The sequence below is a fragment of the Staurois parvus genome, unplaced genomic scaffold, assembly GCF_062004578.1.
Source record: "Staurois parvus isolate SC_StPar_1 unplaced genomic scaffold, SC_StPar_1.0 ptg000008l, whole genome shotgun sequence".
Taxonomy (NCBI): domain Eukaryota; kingdom Metazoa; phylum Chordata; class Amphibia; order Anura; family Ranidae; genus Staurois; species Staurois parvus.
In genome coordinates this window covers 534,452-557,042 of record NW_028317804.1, presented here as the reverse complement: position 1 = coordinate 557,042, position 22,591 = coordinate 534,452, and the positions used below count along the sequence as shown (strand labels likewise).

The 22,591-nt window shown below is 42.4% G+C and overlaps 1 protein-coding gene across 2 annotated transcripts in view; it reads right to left on the bottom strand.

Moving 5' to 3' along the window:
• GAA (alpha glucosidase) overlaps nucleotides 1-22,591 on the bottom strand; it is a 164,553-nt gene that overhangs the window by 102,479 nt on the left and 39,483 nt on the right. For both annotated transcript variants that reach the window (XM_089668682.1, XM_089668690.1), the window contains exon 2: nucleotides 2,056-2,477. In XM_089668682.1, the coding sequence (XP_089524808.1) occupies nucleotides 2,056-2,415 (360 nt within the window). In that variant the 5' untranslated portion in view covers nucleotides 2,416-2,477. The remainder of the gene's footprint in view (nucleotides 1-2,055; nucleotides 2,478-22,591) is intronic.

The window sequence follows — 22,591 nt, the reverse complement described above, 5'->3', positions numbered from 1 at the left end:
ATTCTTGCACTCATTGAGAAGAACTGAGTGAGCTGTGATTGGTCACAGCTTGTCACATGGTACAAGGCTTTTGTGAATAGCCTTGTACCATGTGACCTCTGTGATCATTCACAGATTTCACACGTAGTAAGCAATGATGTCAGAAGTGACATCTTGCTTACTACTTTTCATGTGATCACTGATTGGCCAATCAGTGATCACATGATCGGGACCTCGTACAGAGGTCCCGTCCGACGATCGGTGTTTCACTGTGTCCGGAGGACACAGCGGGCACCGGATCGCGGTGCTGCACGCTCCCAGGGAGCGCGCACAAGCAGGGTGCGGGGAGGCCGTTTATAGACGGCCACCCAACCCTGCAGTGCCACCGTCCAGCTGTTTATATACAACGGCCGGTCGGGAAGTGGTTAATGTTGTCCTGCCCCTAGACCCGTTACATTATCTTCTGGGTGTACCCTTCAGGGGTATCCCCAAACAATCTAAAAAGGTTGGGAGTGCACATTCTGACATCTGCCAGAAAGTGATACCACAATTTTGGAAATCAGCAGATGTCCCTCACAAAATCATCTTTTAAGAGCGATCTCTGAAAACAGGGAAATGGAATGTCTTACAGCTCTAGTGGGTGAACATTCAGGTCATTTCCACTCTATTTGGGGGCCATGGGATCACTCTCCCTTTGTTAAACCTCCCTCCCCCCTCCTCTTATATAGTCCTGACACTTTTTCAAGCAATATGCCTTTGACAAATAATGCAGTCTAACGTAGTCTAATGATGTGCAGGTTTATGCTGATTCATGTTCTTGAATTGTACAGATTGACATGCTGTTCACTTGTGTTCATGTTTTCTTTGATTTTGTTCTCTTCTATGCTAATGCTAGATTTCTGTCATTGCAACGTTTACACATAAAGTGTTATTGTTGTAACTGTGTTCTCTTTTAAAAATGTGAGCATTGGCCCTTAATAAAAATGTACAATTTAAAAAAATCTTGAACTCTTATTCTTATCCTCGCTTCATTAATAGGTATATCACTGAGCCAGAACATGCATGTGCAAGTCAGGTGTATGCACACCAAGTATACAGATCAGGGTTCCAGGTCAGGACTCACCGAGTAGTGAAGAAAGGATCAATTTTGTGGATTTGGTATAGCTCCAAAAAAGTTACTTTTTTGATGGTACTTTTAGTTAGACATGAGAAATAGCAGCTACCTTATTTTCACAGGTTCCATTTAAGCCTCTAATTAGGATTAAAACATTTCTGTGATATGTATAATGTAAAAGAACAACAGTTATTCCTGTAACCTGATTTCTCTCTATACAACAGGTTCTGCTGTATTCTAATGGATCTCTGATCTAAGCTTTAGACAGATTTAACTTAGACACACTGGGATTTACAAAAACTGAAGAGTGCAAAATCTGGTGCAGCTCTGCATAGAAACCAATCAGCTTCCAGTTTTTTTTTTCAACGCTTAATTAGAAGTTGATTGGCTACAGTGCAGAGCTGCACCAAATTTTGCACTCTCCAGTTTTTGTAAAATCAATCCCAGCATGTCTAAGCTAAATTTGTGATTAGAGATCAAAAAGTCTTCATGCACAATGGACATTTTTACAGCTGCTGTTTTTGGCTTTTGACATTTTTTTCTACAGCCAGTAAACTCCCCAGCATGTTATCCTATGTGTCCATGCACACAGACTGTAATCAACATTTTTTGGCAGTGGCTTTCTAGGAGTTTTTTTTAGCTGTAAAAACTCTCTAACACTGAAAAACTCAGTAAATCGTAGTAAACCGGCATTGTTGGACTTTTTTGAGCAAAAAAATATTTTTTTAATGGTAAAACAGCTGCAAAATGCCGCTAAATGCTAATGCAAAAAACTCACATTTTTAATGTGACTTTACACAGCTAACATTATCAGCATTCTTAAAACGCCCCGTGTGCATGGAGCCAAATAGTTTAACTAGGATTAAAAACAATCATAGATATATAAAAGCACTACAATTGTCACCTTATTTATTAAATGAATGCACTGAACACTGTATTAGTAAAGAAAGACATTTACTTACGATAATACGTAATCTGTACTCTGTCTCAAATAAAACATCCATGTGCAGCTTCATCAGATCATTAGGCATAAACGTATGTTTGGTGCGCGTCAGGGTGCCAGTGCATCCATATTTTGTTTCAGTGAAGTCCGTCATCTTGTAGTTTGGATAGTCTGGTGGGAAAAAGCACGAAGGTGGACCACTCCCCAAACTATCATCGACTGGAATATAACAGCACCCACGAGCTTCACATTCTTTCTTATTTAGGACCTTTTCTGGTGCACAGTCAAAGCGATTGTTGGGAGCTGCAGAACACTTTGAAGCATTTTCTCCCCTACATACTGTCCAAATCATTAGGAATATACAAAGTGTCCATGCCATCTTCTCTGTAAACAAGTGTTCTGCTCAACTAGTCTACAACACTAAGCCGCATTTGATTGTCACTGCAAGAAACAGATGGGTACAGGTAAGTACATATAGAAAGCCTGTATGCAAATGACTGAAGCATATCATTAATTCAGAACCAGTCATGGTTTATGCAACAATCTGAATATTTGCCTTACATTATTATGTATTAGGTAGTTTATTAAAATTGCATAATGCTGGGAGTGAATAACAAAGTAAAATACAAAAAAAGTCCTACATTTTGAATGGAGACGTATACAGGACTTTGGTATTACTATGCGCTCATGAGATGGCACACAATGTGTGACTTCAGGCAGTTGACAAAACAGCATTTATCCCACTTGAGATGAACTCTGACACTTGATGCTCAAACTAAAGTGTTGGGTTAGGAAAGCTTATGACAATTTATAACTTGATATTTAGCTAGTAAGCCCAGTTGTGGCCCGTTCTTCATCATGGAAACCAAAATGTCTCAGTCACTAAAATCAATCAAGTAAAATGTGTAAACCAATACACAAAAAACTGAAAAAATTCCCTGGCATGCTATTCACTTAGCTCTGAAAAACTATTTAAACCACTTCTAATAGGTATAATAAAAAAAATTAAAGGATTGTATTGCATATAGTACATTGTAATACTGTATATGTGTAGCCACAGTGCCACACAAAAAGCACTAGAACTCTAAACTATGATCTCTGAACACCATAAATCTAAATGACATGAGCACCCACCTGGTTTTGGTTTTATATATTGCAAAAAGACACTGGGGTGTTTATTTACCAAAGCTAGAGAGTACAAAATCAGGCTCACTTCTACATACAAACGAAAAAAAAAAAGCAGATTTCTATGCAGAAGTAAGCCTAATTTTGCACTCTCCAGCTTTAGTAAATAAACCCCTGGGAGTCTTCAGTTGTTAAACAGTTACTGGTGCTTAACCAAACAGAAGTACAATATGGTGCTTGACTAAGCCCATAATGATGTTCTAAGGGACACCTGGGGGCAAAGAAAACCAAGGGGTTACTGGTTTTACTGGCCCACAGTAAAGCCTGAGGTTTAAAGATCTTGTCCTTGGTTTGCAAAATGTAACAGCATCAAATTCATGAAAGATCTTTGTTCTACAATTAAGGCCCTATTCACACTTGCAAATGGTGCCATTAGCAATTACATGTGGGAAACCCAGCGGGGGTTTCAGGTGATTAGCTGTTGGTGGAACCCCCATTGAAAGCTCAGCTATTACTGGCAGCTTGCATGTAATCACCTGCATCCAGGGAAGATAGCTTACAGGCAATCACTCTATAAACAATTACAGGCAAGCAGCCACAAATAGTTGCAGACACTCTCAACTTCCCATTGCTTTTGAATCAGTGAGAATCAGCTAATCACTGGTGGGGTTCCCCCCCCCCCGCAGTGCTAATGACCCCATTCGCAAATGTGAATGGGGCCTAAAAAAAACAAACCTTCAAATGAAGGTGGTTCTCTTGAATAGAATATAAGTACTCACATAATTAACTATCACTACTTGCATCCACCATGTCCTGAGATGAACTTTGGGACCTATACTCCCACAAACATAACACTGCACAGCAGGAAACTCCACTTGTTTTCTTTCCACCCTACCCCTGCCCACTGTTTCCTTACCTTAAATCCTCTCTTCATTCCTGTCTCTCTTCCAACCTATTCTTCCTGTGGACCCTTTCAGGAAATATACACTCACAGGCCACTTTATTAGGTATGCCTATTCAATTGCTTGGTAACACAAATTGCTAATCAGCAAATCGCATGGCATCAGAATGGGGAAGAAAGGGGACTTAAGTAACTTTTACAGTTGTTGGTGCCAGACGAGCTGGTCTAAGTATTTAAAAAACTGCTGATCTGCTGGGATTTTCACACACAACCATCTCTAGAGTTTATAGTGAATTGTCCGAAAAAGAGAAAATATCCAGTGAGCGGCAGTTGTGTTGTGAATGTCTTGTTGATGTCAGAGTTCAGAGGAGAATGGGCATACATTGCCCTGAATGCATTCAGATGGTAGGGTCAGAATTTGACGTACTCAGCATGAATCCATCCTGCCTTGTATCAATGGTTCAGACTGGTGGTGTAATGGTGTGGTGGATATTTTCTTGGCACTAGCAAGGTGTACCTAATATAGTGGCCGGTGAGTGTATAGTTGTTTAGGGGTTCTAAGCAATTCTCTAGCAAAGAATGCTAATTTTAACATCTTTGTGAAAAATGTAAAATTTGCCCCGAAAGCCAAGTGGTTAAAGGTCTGCAGCTCAAAGGCTTATCAGGAACGGGCAACTTCTTGGGGCCTATCAGAATACTAAAAGCATTTTTCCCTGTAATATTCTTCATAGTAAGTTAGCTTTTGCTTTGCACTTATCAGCAGCCTTCCTATTCCTCTCAGCAAACCTATCATTTAAAATAGAGTTATCTGATAACTGAATTACATTGAGTGCACTAAAATACTGTGTATAATATACAATTGTAAGTTAAAATAAAACACTTGTTTTAATTTTTTGTTGTCTCTTTGCCGCCACTTCATATCTACATGCAGTCAAATGATGGTTGCCTGCCATTTCTCAGTCTGGGTTTCCAGATGATGACAACACTGGACCATGGGATGCAGTGTTTTTCCATCCTGCTTCTACAAATGTTCTCATCGCTATGAAAACAAACATCACTTTGACCCCATTACCAATTAGAATGTTGAGCAAACAATCTTAAAATGAAAACTTTTGAACAAAATTCTACTAGTATGTAACCAGCTGTAGAAAGATTTACCCTTAGGCCTCTTTCACACGGGTGTTCCGTATGTCCATTTTTCATGTGTCCATTTACGGATGAAAAATGGACCCCCACGTATTTCTATGGATTTGCAGATGTAAACGGATGAACATCTTGTTACATCCGTTAATGTCCGCATCCGTTAACATCCGTTTTTTTGAATGGATGAAAACACTATTTTTCTTCCGCAAAAAACCCCGGAATGGATGAAAAACGAATGTAAACGGACCAAAAACAGATGTAAACAGATGAAAATGGATCTAAACGGATGAAAAACAGATGTAAATGGATGAAAACTGATGGAAACGGATCTAAAGGGATGTAAACGGATGAAAATTGATGGAAAACGGATCTAAACTGATGTAAACCCATCCGTTTTTTCTTTGAAAAAACGTGACTAAACTGAAGAAAAAAAACGGAACGCCCCTGTGAAAGGACCCTTACTTTACATCCTGCTGACAAGGTGTTACCTGACAGAAGAACCCTTTTTTTTATTTTTTTCCAATCAGCTAATGAAGAGGCACCAAATGTGTTGCGACATTTAAAAAAACTTATATACTCACCATGGTGTCCATCCCCAGAGAGTCCCTGCTACATGTGGTGATTGGTGGTCTGGATGTTGGAGCTCTGAGTATTATCGTACTTTTACTATTTCAAGCAAATTCCATCCAAGCAGCTCAGAGAGCGAAGATGAAATTTTCCACTTTACTGGTTTTGCCATTGGCAAAATTTCACTAATTGGTTAGTCGTCTGATTATTTGCACCCTGCCCATGCCTAATGCTGATAGACATATCAGTGTTAGGCTGTTAATTGCTGCTCTAAAATACAAAGACAAACACACCTTTAATTAAATTGTTGCTCTACAATATGTCATTGTATGGCTTCTAAGGTGTTATTAAAAAGTGTACATATATATTCTGAAAAACATTAATGTGTTATGCAATGATGCTATCTGTATTTATACAAAATAATGCAATTGAAGGTTATGCAATATCAGCTCTTTTAATATTAAATGGAAATCTGCTTCAAAGGGTAACTCCACCTTGTGGGAAAAAGTAGCAAATAAAAAATACAGAGCATACAGTGTGTATAAAAAGTCTGCACAACCCTGTTAAAATGTCAGGTTTCTGTGATGTAAAAAAAATAAAATGAGACAAAGATAAATAATTTCAGAACTTTTTCCACCTTTAATGTAACCTATAAACTGTACAATAAACTGAAATCTTTTAGGTGGAGGGAAGTAAAAAAAAAAAAAAAACTAAAATAATGTGGTGTGCACACCTTCTTATAAGTGAGGATGTAGCTGTGTTCAGAAATAAGCAATCACATTGAGCTCTGGTTCACACTGATGCAGTGTGGAATTCACAGCATTTTCTGTGCGAATTTTGTACCGCATCAGAATCGCACCCCATTCATGCGAACTGCTGCTGGTGTGTATGTTAACAACACCCCAAAAGCGGTCCGCAAAACGCGGTGCTATGTGCAGATTCGGATAGCATAGGTGATAATACCCATGCAATCTGATTCTAGTGCGGACCCAAAAAAGGGTCCTGCACCTTTTTGGTGCGGGTGCGGTACAATTAGAGCCATACAAAATATATGGCTACAATCGCACCGCACATAAATCCCATGTGATTTGCACAGAAATGAGGTGTGGTTCCTGTGCAAATCACATGCGATATACCACACCTCATATATGTGAACCCAGGCTCAAAATCATGTTAAATAGCAGTCAGTACACACCTGCCATCATTTAAAGTACCTCTAATTAACCCCAAATAAAGTTCAGCTGTTCTAGTAGGTCTTTCCTGACATTTTCTTAGTCGCATCCTACAGCAAAGCCATGGTCCGCAGAGAGCTTCCAAAGCATCAGAGGGATCTCATCTCATCGGTGATCGCCAAGTATCATTGGCGGGAGAGAGGTCTGTATGTAAACAATACAGATCTCTCCCCTGTCATCTCCTGCACATTGCTTTGTATTGCTCTGCATAGCAGAGCAATACAAAGAATGTGCTGACACAGTAAAACACACACACAGCAAAACAGCACACACTTGACCCTTTGATTACCCCAGATGTTAACGCTTTCCTGCCCAGTGTCATTAGTACAGTGTCAGTACTTTTTATTAGCACTGATCACTGTATTACTGTCACTGGGGATGTCAGTGACAGTTAGTGAGTTCCCCCCCAGTGTCCGAATGCCCACCGCAGTCCTACTATAAGTGGCCATTACTAGCATTAAAAAAAAAAACAATCCCAGTATCTATACCGCCATTTGTAGACGCTATAACTTTCACGTAAACCAATTCATTTACACGTATTGGGATTTTTTTTTTTTAGCAAAGACATGTAAAAGAATATATTTTGGCCTAAATTTGATTGTTAAATTTTTTACTGGACATGTTTAATAGCAAAAAGTCAAAAATATTGTTTTTTTCTCCAAATTATCAGTGTTTTTTTGTTTATAGCCCAAACAATAAAAACTGCAGAGGTGATTGAATACCACCGAAAGAAAGCTTTATTTTTGGGGAAAAAAAGGACATACATTTCATTTGGATGCAGCATTGCATGACCATGCAATTGTCCGTTAAAGTAACACAGTGCCATATAGCAAAAAATGACCTGGTCAGGAAGGGCGGGGGGGGGGGGGGGGTAAATCCTCTGGAGGGCAACAGAAAACAGTACACCAAAGTGGCCTCTCACCACTCATGTAAAGGTAGCCCCCCCAGGCCTTGGTCCTACCTCTCAAGCCTGCACCTCATGGCAGTCCTACTGTTTCTCAGCACCCAGCTCACAGCATAATCCTGGATAATAGCCTCTTGAACCACAAGCCTCTATCTCTCATCTGAAACTCTGGGCCGGTCACACAGCTGCTCAGCCTTATATTATTATTATAATACAGTATTTATAAAGCGCCAATAGTTCGCTCTGCGCTGTACATTACAAAGGGGGACAGAACATGTGACAGAACAATACCAATACAATGCAAAACATGAGAGGATTGAGGGCCCTGCTCTTTCGAGCTTAAAATCTAGGAGGGAGGGGATGGTGGCACAGGAGGAGATAGCTGTGGGGGATGGGGTGGTAGGAAGAGTGGAGGAGGTTGGCAAGTTAGCAGGGGGTGGGGTAGGCTTCCCTGAAGAGATGGGTTTTCAGGGTGCTCCTAAAGGAGAGGAGAGTAGGTGATAATCTGATGGGTTGGGGCAGGGAGTTCCAGAGGATGGGTGACACCCTGGAGAAGTCCTGGAGGCGAGCATGGGAGGAGGAGACCAGGGAACTAGAGAGAAGGAGGTCTTGTGAGGAGCGGAGTGTGCGTGCTGGGCGGTACTTGGATATTAGGTCAGTGATGTAGTTCGGGGCAGTATGGTGGACAGCTTTGTACGTCAGTGTTAGGATTTTGAATTTGATCCGTTGCGCAATTGGAAGCCAGTGGAGGGATTGGCAGAGGGGGGTGGCGGAAATGGAGCGGTTGGAAAGGTGAATGAGTCTGGCAGCCATATTCAGGATCGACTGAAGCGGGGATAGCCAGCGGCGAGGCAGGCCAGTGAGGAGGGAGTTGCAGTAGTCGAGTCGTGATATGATGAGGGAGTGGATGAGCTGTTTAGTGGTTTCTGGGGTTAGGAACGTGCGTATTTTGGTGATGTTGCAGAGGTGGAGTCTGCACAAGTTTGTTATAGCATGTGATTAGCTGCCCTGTGGGTCTGGTGGGTGGAGCTATACATTTAAGCGCAATGGCTGACACCAGGGTCCTCTCTCTCCCACCTGTTGATAAGGGCAAGCATAGACTCCAACCAAAAGCTGCAGCTGCAGCTGCAGCCAATCAAAATCAAAGAGCTGCTGGTGGAGGTGATGTCCGGTTGAACAGCTTAAAGGGTCTGACAGTGGGTACTACACCTGTTAATATGGAATATTGTATAATACCTTGTCTTTATACATAAGTAAAGTCATTCACAATAGATAGAAATCTAAATACAATTTAAAGTAAGTTCCTGGATTTTGACTGAGTCCTCTTAAAGATAGTTCAGTAAAGGTAAATATAGGAAGTGTCCTGGTTATATGTTTTGGTTAACCCTGTAGTTGCTGGAGAGTTGGTGATTACAGCACAAGACAATTTATTGAAACTGGTGTGAACTCTGTGATTCAGTGGACTTTTCACTGATGTGTACTTGCTGAAAGTAAACTACCCACACATATAACACAACTACACCTTGTGCATTTGTTAAACAAGCAGTGCACACCTAAAACTGTGAGCACTAACTTCTTTTTTTAATGAGTGTTCTGTATTCACGTAATTGGGTTGAGTGGGCATTCACTGCAATTGCACTCGTTTGTACGTTGTAGACAAAGAACAGGGACTGCCTCATGCTTGGTAAAAATAAAGATTTCCTATCTACTACTTCAGCCATATTAGCTTTCTGAAGAACACCAGTGAAGGTCTCCTCCATTGTTCATTTGATTATATATATATATATATATAAAAATATATAGCACTACCCAGTCAGGGGTCGCTGAATATTTTTTAGGTTCCCTGTCTTGCCTGATCCTGCTCTGGAAGCCCAACCCCTTAAAGCTCTAGTCAGAAGAAGCCTCTGGCTGCAACCACGAAATAGACTCACAGGTTAGAGTGAACTGATATCTGGGTTGTATTGAGATGAAATGTAAGTACAATAAAACAACAGAAGCATTGGTACCAGGGGCGGACTGACCATATGGAAACTCAGGCACTGCCCGAGGGCCCAGGGTTAGTAGGGGGCCCCATGAGATGCCCCTGGTACTTTTTTCATAGGCTTTTTTGAGTTTGAGCAAGGACACAGGGGCCCCATGATCCCCTATTGCCCAGGGGCCCCATAAGTTGTCAGTCTGCCCCTGATTGGTACATAAAATAATAGTCATCACTCATAGCACTTTCAAGTAAAAGTCAAACACAGCAAAATTTCAATCAGTTATGGATGTCCTAAATTTAGAATTTAGCCAGTAACTTCAGTCCTGAGATGTTTTTCCCTAGTGAGCAAAAAAAACTAACAAACAGAGCAGCTAGCTTACTTTGGGTTCTCAGGAGCGGGTGACAGGGTTCAATTCTGAACTTTTAATGGAATAGGTCAATGTCCCTTTAAATTACAGTATAAAATCTTCTGCACGCTTGATGGGGCCTGAGTTGGAGCACTTTAAGAATTCAAATCTCTCTGAAAGCAAAAGGTAGAAGTTCCTTAAGAATTGGTGAATACAAAGGAAAGGCGCTCCCCCTTTAAATGGTAGGTGGCTTGGACAGTACCCCTGCAACACACACAGGGTAAAAGAGAGATTTAGGCAGGGATAAACAAATATGAGCAGCAGCCCTTTCTGTAGGGATTAACTCCTCTTAGAACCCTAGTGGCAAACTGCAGCAAAGCAGGAGCTCTGGTGAATGTGAGATCAACTGCCGTGAAAGCAGTGATGCAGCTTAGCTTGCAGAAGGCAAGGCACGGCAGTGGGCTCCTGTGATTGGAATATGTATCTGTAGTAACCAGTGGGCCTGGTGAAGACCTCCTTTTGGATGGTGTCAGCAGGAGGGCTTACAGAGTCTTGGATTTGCTCCAAGATGTTACACACAGGGGCTTCTAGGAGTCTTTGGCTAGAATGAAATGCTTCCTCTGAGCTCTCACCCAGAATGTCAGAGGTCAGTCATTTGGGTGGCCTTATGTTCTCCTTTTTTCTCGGTTCCATTTGGGAGGTACCGTTATCTTCTGCTCCAGTGGCTCTTTCCTCCTGCCACCTCACTAGTTCCTAGGACTAGAGTCCCCGGAATCCTCCTCATTTATAGGCTCCACTTCACAACATCCTGGCAAATTGATGTCTGGATCAGGAAAGATAAAGTAAGATCAGGGTCTAATTGAAGAGTTGGCTTAACAAGTCCTTCAGGCCCTGGCTCTGGGGGGGTTGGGACATTCAAGGCTGAGTTTATTGGAGGAACTAACAGACTTGAATTAGGTGGAGGTACCAAGATGCTGTCCCTGATGGCGGAGAGGATTGGTTGCCAATCTATTCCTACTTCTTCACCCTCTTACTCATCGGTTCCCTCCTCTTCTGGAGCTGTGATAGGATGGGAAGGGGATGGGGAAAGTCTACATGGTCGAGTCCCTACAACTGGAGAGTTAGCTGCTTGCACTAGGACTCATACAGCATCGGATAGAGGCAGCAGATGATTCCGATGCCAAGATTTCACTGGGCCTCTCTTTCCTTCCGAACAGATGTGATAGACAGCAAAATCTGGCAACTTCCAGCAAATGATATACTGTATGGCTGAGACTTCCAGCAGACTGCAAATTTGTGCTTCCCTAGAACCCAGAGATTCCTTAGTAGCACCCGATCTCCAGGCTGCAAATCTTGCAGTTTCATCTTGGAATCATAGCGCCATTTGTTCCTCTGCCCTGCCAACTGAGAGGCCTATTTAGCTCTTATATGCGTCCTTCAGTCTCAATACATACCCCTAAGGTGATCTAGGGCTGTGCCAAAGACTAAGTCCATGTGTAGCTTAGCCTGCCGCCCAAACATTAGATGGTAAGGTGAAAAGCCTGTGGCGTTATTCTTGGTGCTGTTGTAAGCATGCACCACTGCAGCAATATGCTGGCTCCACTGCTGCTTCTTCTCCAGAGGCAAAGTGCCAAGCATATTCAAGAGAGTTCTATTGAAGTGGTCAGGCTGAGGATCACCTTGAGTATGATAAGGAGTAGTTTCTGTATTCCCAACAGAGTCAACAGTTCCTTGATCAACTTGCTCTCAAAGTCTCTACCCTAATCTGAGTGGATTCTCAATAATGCACAAAGAATTTCTCTACTAGAACTTTGGACACTGTGGAGGCCTGCTGATTCTTTTGGGAAATGCCTGTGCATATCTGATGAAATGGCCAGTTACCACTAAGACATTCCCCCATCCACTAGAATCTGGTTCTAGTCCCAGGAAATTGGTACACATCAGCTCCATTGGTCCCTGGATCTGGAGATGGCCTAGGGAGGCATCTTGTTTAGGTAGGGTCTTCCGTTTTATGCAGTTTAGACAGGTATGGCAGTATTCTTCTACTTCCAACCTCATCCATGGCCAGTAAAATCAATCTCTCACCAACAGGAAAGTGCTCTCCTGCCCTAGGTGTCCATGTTCATCATACAGCGACCTCAACACCATTCTCCTGAATTGAGCTTGTAAAAAGTTGCCATAGATCAGTGGTCGGCAAGCCGTGGCTCGCGAGCCACATGCGGCTCTTTACAAACTTAAATGCGGCTCTTCTGTGTGCCGGGCGCCCGCTCCCCTCCCTCCTCTCGGGCGGCCGCCCCAAAAGTCAGGACTCTGCAGCTGTCAGGATGTAGGCGGGGCAGCCAGGATGTAGGCGGGGCAGCGTGACGAACTCCTCTCCTCTCACACTCCGCCCTGAAGACCAGAACGGCCCGGGAACACAGCGAGAAGAACGCGCGGAGCAAAGGTAAGTGAATTGACACAGGGGGGACTTGGGGACTTAATATGGGGGATGAATTAATATGGGGAATGAATTACTATAGGGGGGATGAATTACTATAGGGGGGATGAATTACTATGGGGAATGAATTACTATAGGGGGGATGAATTACTATATGGGGGATGTATTACTATATGGGGGATGAATTACTATATTGGGGATGAATTACTATATTGGGGATGAATTACTATATGGGGGATGAATTACTATAGGGGGGATGAATTACTATATGGGGGATGAATTACTATATGGGGGATGAATTACTATGGGGGATGAATTACTATATGGGGGATGAATTACTATATGGGGGATGAATTACTATATGGGAGATGAATTACTATGGGGGATGAATTACTATATGGGGGATGAATTACTATGGGGGATGAATTACTATATGGGGGATGAATTACTATACGGGGGATGAATTACTATGGGGGATGAATTACTATATGGGGGATGAATTACTATGGGGGATGAATTACTATATGGGGGATGAATTACTATGGAGGATGAATTACTATATGGGGGATGAATTACTATGGGGGATGAATTACTATATGGGGGATGAATTACTATGGGGGATGAATTACTATGGGGGATGAATTACTATATGGGGGATGAATTACTATGGGGGATGAATTACTATATGGGGGATGAATTACTATGGGGGATGAATTACTATATGGGGGATGAATTACTATGGGGGATGAATTACTATATGGGGGATGAATTACTATATGGGGGATGAATTACTATATGGGGGATGAATTACTATGGGGGATGAATTACTATGGGGGATGAATTACTATATGGGGGATGTATTTTCAGTTTTAAAAATGTGGCTCTCAAAATAAATTTCAATCGTGGTTTTGGCGAGATTTGGCTCAGTTGAAAAAAAAGGTTGCCCACCACTGCCATAGATCATCACTTTGGTCTGAGGGGTCCCTTCAATAGATCACCCCATCCCTCAGCTCTAATCTATCCCTCTCCTGGTGGATAACCATGACATCTGGGGGATCATCCACTCAAAGTAGTTCAGGTTGCATTGCCAAAAGGGCTCTTCTTGTCAATTGACAGAGCTGGTCTTGATCCTGGGCTTCCCACATGTCCTTTGCAGTGAGGTGGGGTAATCCCTCACCCTTCAACAGAGACACATTGCAGTAGTACTGTGGGATACATGCACCCCTGGCTCCCACAATGTCAACATAAGTTACCCCCTTGGCTACGTATTCAGTTCCCTGACTCATAGCCTGCACCTCTTTGGGGGATATTCTCAACCAACTTAATTTGGTAGTACAACTACTATGATGTCTTCTAGATAGGGCATCTGTATCCTTATTCCCCACTACTTTGGACTAAAGTGGAATCCAGACAGAGCAGCCAGTTACTGGTGCCCAGTAGTATCCAGCGTGGCTTTTGTGAGCACATAGATCATTGGATTGTTGTCAGTCTTCACCAGGAACTCTACCCCTACAGATAGTCCTTCAGCTTATCCACCACTGCCCACTTTAAGGTAAGGAAATCCAGCTTGTGTGTTGGGTAGCTCCTCTCAGCAGGGGAGAGGCTCTGGCTTACGAAGGCCACGGGCCATAGTAATCCAGCATGTTCCTGATATAGCACAGCCCCAAGGCCCTCTCGACTGGCATCCACATGGAGTTCATAGGGCTTGGAAGAATCTGTGTAAGCCAGCACCTTTTCAAACTTATGAATCCACTGAAGGGTTTGTGAGGCCTCTGTGGCCCTTTTGGTGGAGGGGCCTTACTCAGCCCACCATCTCTCCTTCCATATTCTTCAGAAAGTCTGTGAGGGGTGCAGTGGTTTTGGCAAATCGCTCAACAAACCAATGGTAGTATGAGCAGAACCCCAGGAATGACATTGCTAGATCAGGGCCAAGTGGTCACAGCCTCAATCTTGCTAGAGTCGGTAGCTACCCCCTCCAGTTAGAGTACATGTCCCAGATAGATGACAGAATTCTGGTAGAATTAGCACTTATCTAGGGACAATTTCAGGCCTTCCTTATGATGTTGTTAAAACACCTTCTCCAGCCACTCTTCCAAAACACAATTTTGTCATGCAAGTAGACCAGAATTGAAAACTGAAAGTGGCGGGCGCCCCAGACAGACCCTGAGGCATGTGGTCAAATTCAAAGAATCCCAGAGGGCTGATGAAGGCAGTTTTCTCTCTGTCTTTGTGAGATGGGGAAACAGCTCTCATTGTTTGAACACTGTTTGTGTGGAGTAAATTATTGTGTGGAGTAAATTAAATGTTCTGGACTGACATTCTGCGGTTTAGCCACAAGATGCCACTGTTTTCCTAACACAGCCTCAGACTGCATAGATATTTCTATATTCATGAAGAGGTGGGGTTTTCACACAGATTTTAGAGAACGGGAAGAAGAGAGACAGCAGCCATGTTTGGAGGATGGTGAATGAAGGAGCAGTGTGAACAGAGAATCTGATGGCATCCAGGTGTGAGTGCATCCCTCAGTAACCAGAGCTGCAGCTAAGTGAAGCTTGTCGTGTCCAAGACCCTGATCCTGTTCAGAGAAAGGAAGATTGCTGCCAGGAATGCTGATGAGAGCAGAGGAACAAAGCAACATACACTTGCTTGTTGGAGAGACATTTGTTCTGTTCAGAGTCACCAGCAGATGCAAAGCAGACCCGGGTCGGTAAGATTGTGTGCGCACCTCATTTCAGTATTGGTGCCTAGAGACTGAGACCAGGCCTACAGTTAGTTAGTTAGGGTCTCTGTTTGTGTCAGGCCACAAGTGTTATTACTGATCATTGGAAGGACTCCATAACTTAAGGCGACATTTCACATTGGAGAGCTGATAAGATCCCACAAACTCAAGCCAGACTGGCATTTTGCTCAGAAGGAATGATCAGGCATGTGCTACAGGACCAGTTATGGGAGAGGGAATACTGTAGATTTGTGTAAGATTGTAAGCTGTTGTGCTGCACCGCAGGCTAGCCCATACCATTCACCCATACACTGATTCTTGCTCTTTTAGGGTAATAACGGGTAAGGTGTGGCAGCTTAGTTGTTCCCGCCAGTAGGTAAATTACTACACTTTCTACCTTCATCCATCAGAAGGCGCCGTGCTGTGGAGCACAAGGGTCTCAGCCTTTGGGCTGGGTGTATGTAAATTTATTGTATATTCTCAGCATTTGTGGTTGTGTTTATTTGCCACATCTAAGTAAAATTCTGTTGTGGCAAAAGCTGGTGTTGGGGTTGCTTTCCTCGTTTGCGACTTCACTGTATCCTGGGGAGCCCACCCCGGTACACCGCTTACATCTTCAGGGTGCATAGGGATTTGGTAATATCCACTCTTCAAATCCAAAACACTAAACCATTTGGCTTCTGACAGGCATTGTAATGCATCCTCAATCCTCAATCAAAGGGGTAGTGTACTGGTCTGGGATGGTTTGTTTAGAGTTCTATAGCCAATATACATTCACAGGGTGCCTGTCTTTTTCAGTACTACTATGATAGGTGAGGCATAGGAACTTCTGGACTCTCAAATAATCCCAGCCTTTTTCAACTCTGCCGGGATAGAAGAAAAGAGACAGGTGGCACCCGTCTGAGTGTAGTAATAACACTGTATTTTAATAGCAAAGTATGAAAACACTCACAAAGGAAGTAAAAAAATAAGCTCATCAGTGTATATGAGAGATGACCGTTCCTCAAAACATTCTGCAGGTGCCACCGGTGGTTAGTGCAATACCAGCTGGGCTGATGGAGATGTTAAGAGACACTGTAGTGGTCAATCCTGCAGAGTGGAGGTGTTGTAGAGCCGATCCAGCGGCATTTGTGCAGGAAAAAAGGGGGGGGGGATGGTGCTGCACTACCAAACCTGAAGGGTTCTAAACTAAAAATGATGGAGAGGGTGAAAACCCACAGAGACCATAATGCATAATTAAAGCTACATCAACAACAAAAATTACCACTTGGTGCATCAACAAATGTTACATAAACACAATTATGCACGTACTCGGCTATAAACATGTGCCAAGAGGCTAGCGGGAAGAAAAACAAGTGATATATGGGTAAATAAATAAGCTGGTGTAACAAAAAACAATATCAGGAAAACCAAAAGGGGTATATATCAGTGCAAAATGAAAAGTGAATGGCAAAAATGGCAAAGAAAACAAATAAGTGAACATAGACACAAAAAGATAGATAAATATATATGGCATGAATAATGGCATAAAATGGTGCCACAAATTATGAATACCGTGGGTGTCACAAGTGCACTGCCATATGTGAAACAAAACAGTCCTCGATTCTATAGGTGCACTATATAAGTGTAGCAAGTGAAAAATAGTGAGATATATAATAAAGAAAAGGTGTACCAATAATCAATATATGATAAACTCAGGGTGACTAAATCCCAGTGTGGGACTATGAATAACACAATAGTGGAAGAAAAAAATGAATTTAAAATGAACACAGAAACCATGTATTATAACGGCATATAGGATGCCACAAATAGTGAATAAATCCAAACAATGGTGTAATAGTCCACAGAGCATTAATATGTGTAAAGTCCAAAAATTAAGACTCCCCAGCAGACTTGATCAGTGATAGTGATCCATATGGTAAACAATCTATCACCAGCTAAATTGCCTCCTCACCTCCACGTTGCAACTCCTTGGGGCCAACGCACTTTCAGGGCGCTCAACGCCAAATAGATCAGCATGGGGGCTTTACGCACTAATCCTGGAGCATCGACCATCAGCAACAGTGGTGGTATGCCCCTCACGGAAAGAGTGCACTGCACAGCCAACTCAAAGGATCCTCCATGTTGCGACCCCTAGGGGCCAACACACTGTTTCTCTCTATTTGGTTATATAGCTGGGTGCTTGCTGCTTCCCTAGATTTTATTATTAGTGTTTAGTGGCAGTGCAGGAGGTTTTTTCTTATTCGTTTGTGCAGGAAGAAGCATTGTAACCAGCCTGGAACACACCGTCAGGATGTGACATCACAGGAAGAGGCGGAGGGTCAGTGGGGAGGAAGAGCACAGATGTGGGAAAGCCAGGCTACAAGCTCGGAGCCTCTAGCTCTTTCTATTGGCCTGGTGGACCTTGGGGAAGTAGCAGCTTAAATAGAGGACACTGTCAAGCATGGAACAACAGTGCTCAGCAGAGATTTAAAGACACAGTAACATGGAAAAAACACATATCAATGTGGAACATGATCTCAAAGCACAAAGCTATAAAAAAAAAATAATAATAATAAAAAGAGAGCACTGAACCATAAAACAGAAAATTATGAAGGATATATATGTATACCGGTGTAGATATACTGTTATTAGCAATCATAAAAAAAAATGGTAATGAACGTAGAATTGCACATACGGTAGTGTCGATAACATGGAAAAAAGGTGTTAAAAAAAGAAACAGGATAATGAAAGCGGAGGCACTGAAAAGAGAGGGGGGAGCGGGAAATGAAAAGTCATATGACTATGTACGTATGTCAGTATATGCACATCTATATATGGAAGATGCATTGCTAGGATAGACATTAGGGTATAATCAGGAATGGACAGATGACTATAATATAGTGTGTAACTCGATCTCCTCATTAAGCCATCCTGGGGCTAGGGTGTCTAAGGTGTAGATCCGGTACGTTTTGTGTTGGCAGAGTTGCGTTGCGTTGGCATACTTAAAATGCTCTGCCACTGAGGGTAAGGGGGGAATGTGTTCCAGGACCCACACAAATAGCCTCGTGGTGGATTTGTCATGATGTTCTGTATAGTGTCTAGGGACACTGTGCTTATCAGAACCTGCTTCAATGAGGTGTCTATGCTTGCTGTGACGAGAGTCACTTTGGATGGGGGGACCATGGAACCCAGCTCACTTTGGAGAGGTAAGGAGACCTCTGTCTCAGCTCCCCATATCTCTATTATGTGTAAGTCACCCTGTGCCTGTAAGGGGTACAGGGTGATCTGTCTTAATATTGGGGTGGGGGGTTGTTGATTGTTTAATGCCATGTGGTTGCATCCCATTGTTCTATTGTGTGTCTTGCTTGGGAGCAAACTATTATGGGATGTATGTGTTTGTGTATTGGCTTGGTGGGGGGTGTTTCCAGCAGCCCTCCCTCCTGATGGGACTGTCTTTTTGTGTGTCTCTTGTTACTAAATGTAGATTGCCCCGCCCTGTGACATTATGCAGGGAGGGGGGGTTGTTCCCTTGAATGTATATATCTTGTATCTGTGTTAAAATAAAGGAGTCTATTTCCTGGTTTACTTCAAATCTGTGGTATCTGTGGTCGGTGTTCGGACGGGGAAGCGGTATTCTAATGGAAGTACTCAGCGCAGGCTGGTATGGTTCTGTTACACTTGCCAAAGCATTTACGTAGCATTCTGATGGTCCTCTCTATGTAAAATAACCCACACGGGCATGTTAAACAGTAAAAGAAATTCGGTGGAGCAGTTGTAAAATTCCTTTATGGGGTAGGTTTTCCCTTTGATAGTGAATGTTTTCTGACCATGTTGAATGAAGGAGCATGTAAAGCACAATGCCTTTTTACATTGGTACATCCCAACCAAAGGGATCAATGTAATGCATGGTTTGGGATTGGAAATGCGTTTAATTTTACTGGTGGCTATGGCTATTTTGCTTTTAATGTTTCTCGGCTTCCTGTACAAGACTTTGGGACAATCAGTGATGGATGTGTGCAGGAAGGGATTCTGTAGCAATATGGACCAATGTCTAGAAAGTTCTCCATTTTCTTGTATTGAGCATCAAATTGTGTAGTGAAGAGTATGGGTTGTACATTGACATCTGGGGTGGATAGGTTAGGCTTATGAGCTGATCTCTAAATAATGTTGAGTCACGTATAAGAGGAGCAGGTTATCCCTTTTCTAAGAATTTTTTTGGCTAAGATGTCATTATGGCTGATGTAGTCTGCCTCTCTGGTGCAGTTGTCTCTTAATCATCAAAATGTACTTTTTGGGATATTTTTCACCCAGTGGGGGTAATGGCAGCTCTGAAAGTGAATATATGAGTTCCCGGCAGTGGGTTCAACATAGTTTTTTGAGAAAATGTTATCATTGTCGTGAAAAAAGGTATAGATCAAGGAAGGCAAGGGTGTGGGGATCTACTACATAGGTGAAAGATAGCCCAAGGTGATTCTGATTGCAGTATTGTGTGAAGGAGTCGGGTTATATGTTGGTATTCCAAGAAACCCATGGTTAGGTTGGCATAACTAGGGGCAAAGTTTGCTCCCATAGCTGTGCCATTCCTCTGTAGGAAGAACTCTCCTTCAAATTTGAAGTAATTGTGTTGTCTTGGATTCATGAGGGGATCCTCTGCTGATGGTAACGGAGAAGGTTTTTTACAGGACACTGGAGGCTGAGAATCCACTTTCAACTGTGTCGACATAAACAAATTCATCTTTAAATCTACAGCATTATAAAGAAGAACAGCAGAGACAATTCACTAAGCAATGATTACTACACTATATACGAATTTCTGGCTCTTGTGGTTGAGCTATCTTCCCTAGGACAAGGGTTCCTCCTTCCACCTATGCCTTTGATGGAGCAGTACGTTTAACCCCCTGGCTGCCTCTTCACCTCCACATGTAATATCCCTTATGCCTGTTATCATATACCTTCTGGTGAGTGTACATGCGTTCGAGGTGATGGATTCTCCTGTGTTATTGATCTCACGTTCACATCCTGCACTTTGCAATATTGCACTTTATGAATATAAGGACATTATTTGAACGCAGTTGTTTGATGGGCCTATGATTATATTATTGCACAAATTAATAAGTGCAACCGTGAATATCATTTATAATACTATTTATAATACTATTGATTAATTTTATTGCACTTTAGTGCACTTATTATCACTTTTACTCATGGACATTATTTTCTTACCGTTTGCTAATTTTCTGTTATATATTTTCGCAAGTTTTATATATATTTATATGTTGCACTTTATTGTTCCACTTGATATATTTACTTTGTGGTTTTAGCGCTGCACCTTTTTATGCATATACTTGTGGGGATTGTTACCTATACCTTGTGTGCTAGCTGCTTTATAATCATCACTAGCGTTCGCCTGTATACAACATATATATATTTTTTTAATTCTCTTTATTGACTTATAAAGTGGAGAATACAAAACAAAGACTATTGGGCATACCCAGGCTTGATCAAGTCACAAATAATATTAATAAAAAAAGAACACACAAACAAGCGTAAAAACATAACAGACAGATAATTTGAACAACAACAAACAGACGACAACCGCACCCAATGATATCACAGGGCTTAGATATGGTAGAGAAGCGCCTCTAAGTGCAATAAGTCTTTTAATTCAAGTCTAAATGTAGAAACACTCACATGTGTGAAGTAATCATAAGCATAAAAACTGTGGTTAACAATAGTTAACGGTGGGGTGGTAACCCGGGTGAAGAGCCGTCATCTCTCTGCGATGTGGGGAGGTCAGCTCTCGGCTGGAACAGCGTGGTGGCTGGAGGGGGAACAGCGGTGAGGCCAGCCTTCATGCACGTCCTCCCTCAGAGCCGGATGGAACGCACGCTGGAACGTAGCGGCGGCGTGGCCGTGATGACGTCAGATCCCAGGGTGCACTGCGACGCGTTTCGGAGCATGCACTGGCCGTGGAAGGCGGAAGTGCACTCCTTTTTCAAGCAGGGGGAGGTGGATGAACAGAGGTGAATATATAGGGAACGTGAGTCTAATTGATCAATTAACCAATTAACCAGTGATTGACCATTGCTGTCAGGTGAATAGTGTAAAGTCATGGATGTTAACTGGGGGGTAAAAGGAAACCAAATGGAAAAAAGAGAGGATGTAATAAATAAGAAAACGGAAGACGAAAGAAAAGAAAAAAAAAAATATGCCAATATGTAAATTTAGTGGGACTCCCCCTAGATTCATAAGTATATTTATACAGAGGGAGAAACGTATTAAGCAGTTGTTTCCAGAAACTGGATGTGGGAGCATGAGGAGATTTTCACTTTAAGAGTATCGCTTTTGTGAGCATAAAAAAGCAAGAAACCAATCAAGGTTCTCATGGTGCGAGAGATAGCTAAAGCCTGAATCAAACCCAACAGACAAACCTCAATAGATAGTGGTACAAAAACTGTGGTTATAGAGGATATATTGTCAACGACATTTGTCCAGTACCTCTGGATAACAGGGCAGCTCCAGAAGATATGTAAAAATGTTGCTGGATCCTCAGGGCAATGCCAACATCTAGAAGGATATGCTGGAAACATCCGGTGCAGCCTCTGGGGAGTATAATATATTCTATGTAGAATCTTAAACTGAATCAATCGGTCACGAGTAGAAACCAATTGCTGCACAGGATGCTCCCATATGTCCTCCCAATCCCCAGAGTCTAAATCAGGTACCTCCACGCGCCATTGCTCAAAAACATGCTCAAGACCAATATGGACCGACGGTTGCAAGGCTTTGTAAATAGAGGAGAGGGGTTTCCCTAGGGACTCATCCAACAGCATGGACTCACACCCTAACTGTAGAAACTGTATTGGACTTCCCTGAAATTGTTGATGAAAAGCATGACGTAGTTGAATATATCTAAAAAAATAGGAGTTGGGAAGAATATATTGAGCTTTTAAGGAATCAAATGTACTGAGTGTACCACCCTCACAGATCTGTTGCAGATACTTAACATTTTTCGATGTCCAGACCTGAGGGTCAGAGAAAAGAAAGAATTCTTTTAAAGAGGGATTCAGCCATAACGGGGTGTGGGGCGACCAAACTTGGGACTCTAAAGGAAAATGCAACCACCAGGCCTTCAGGACCACCCTCATAGCCATAGTAATGGGAAGAGATGTGGTTGGACCCCTATATAACAGGTTACGGAGGGGTTCATAAGAGCCCAT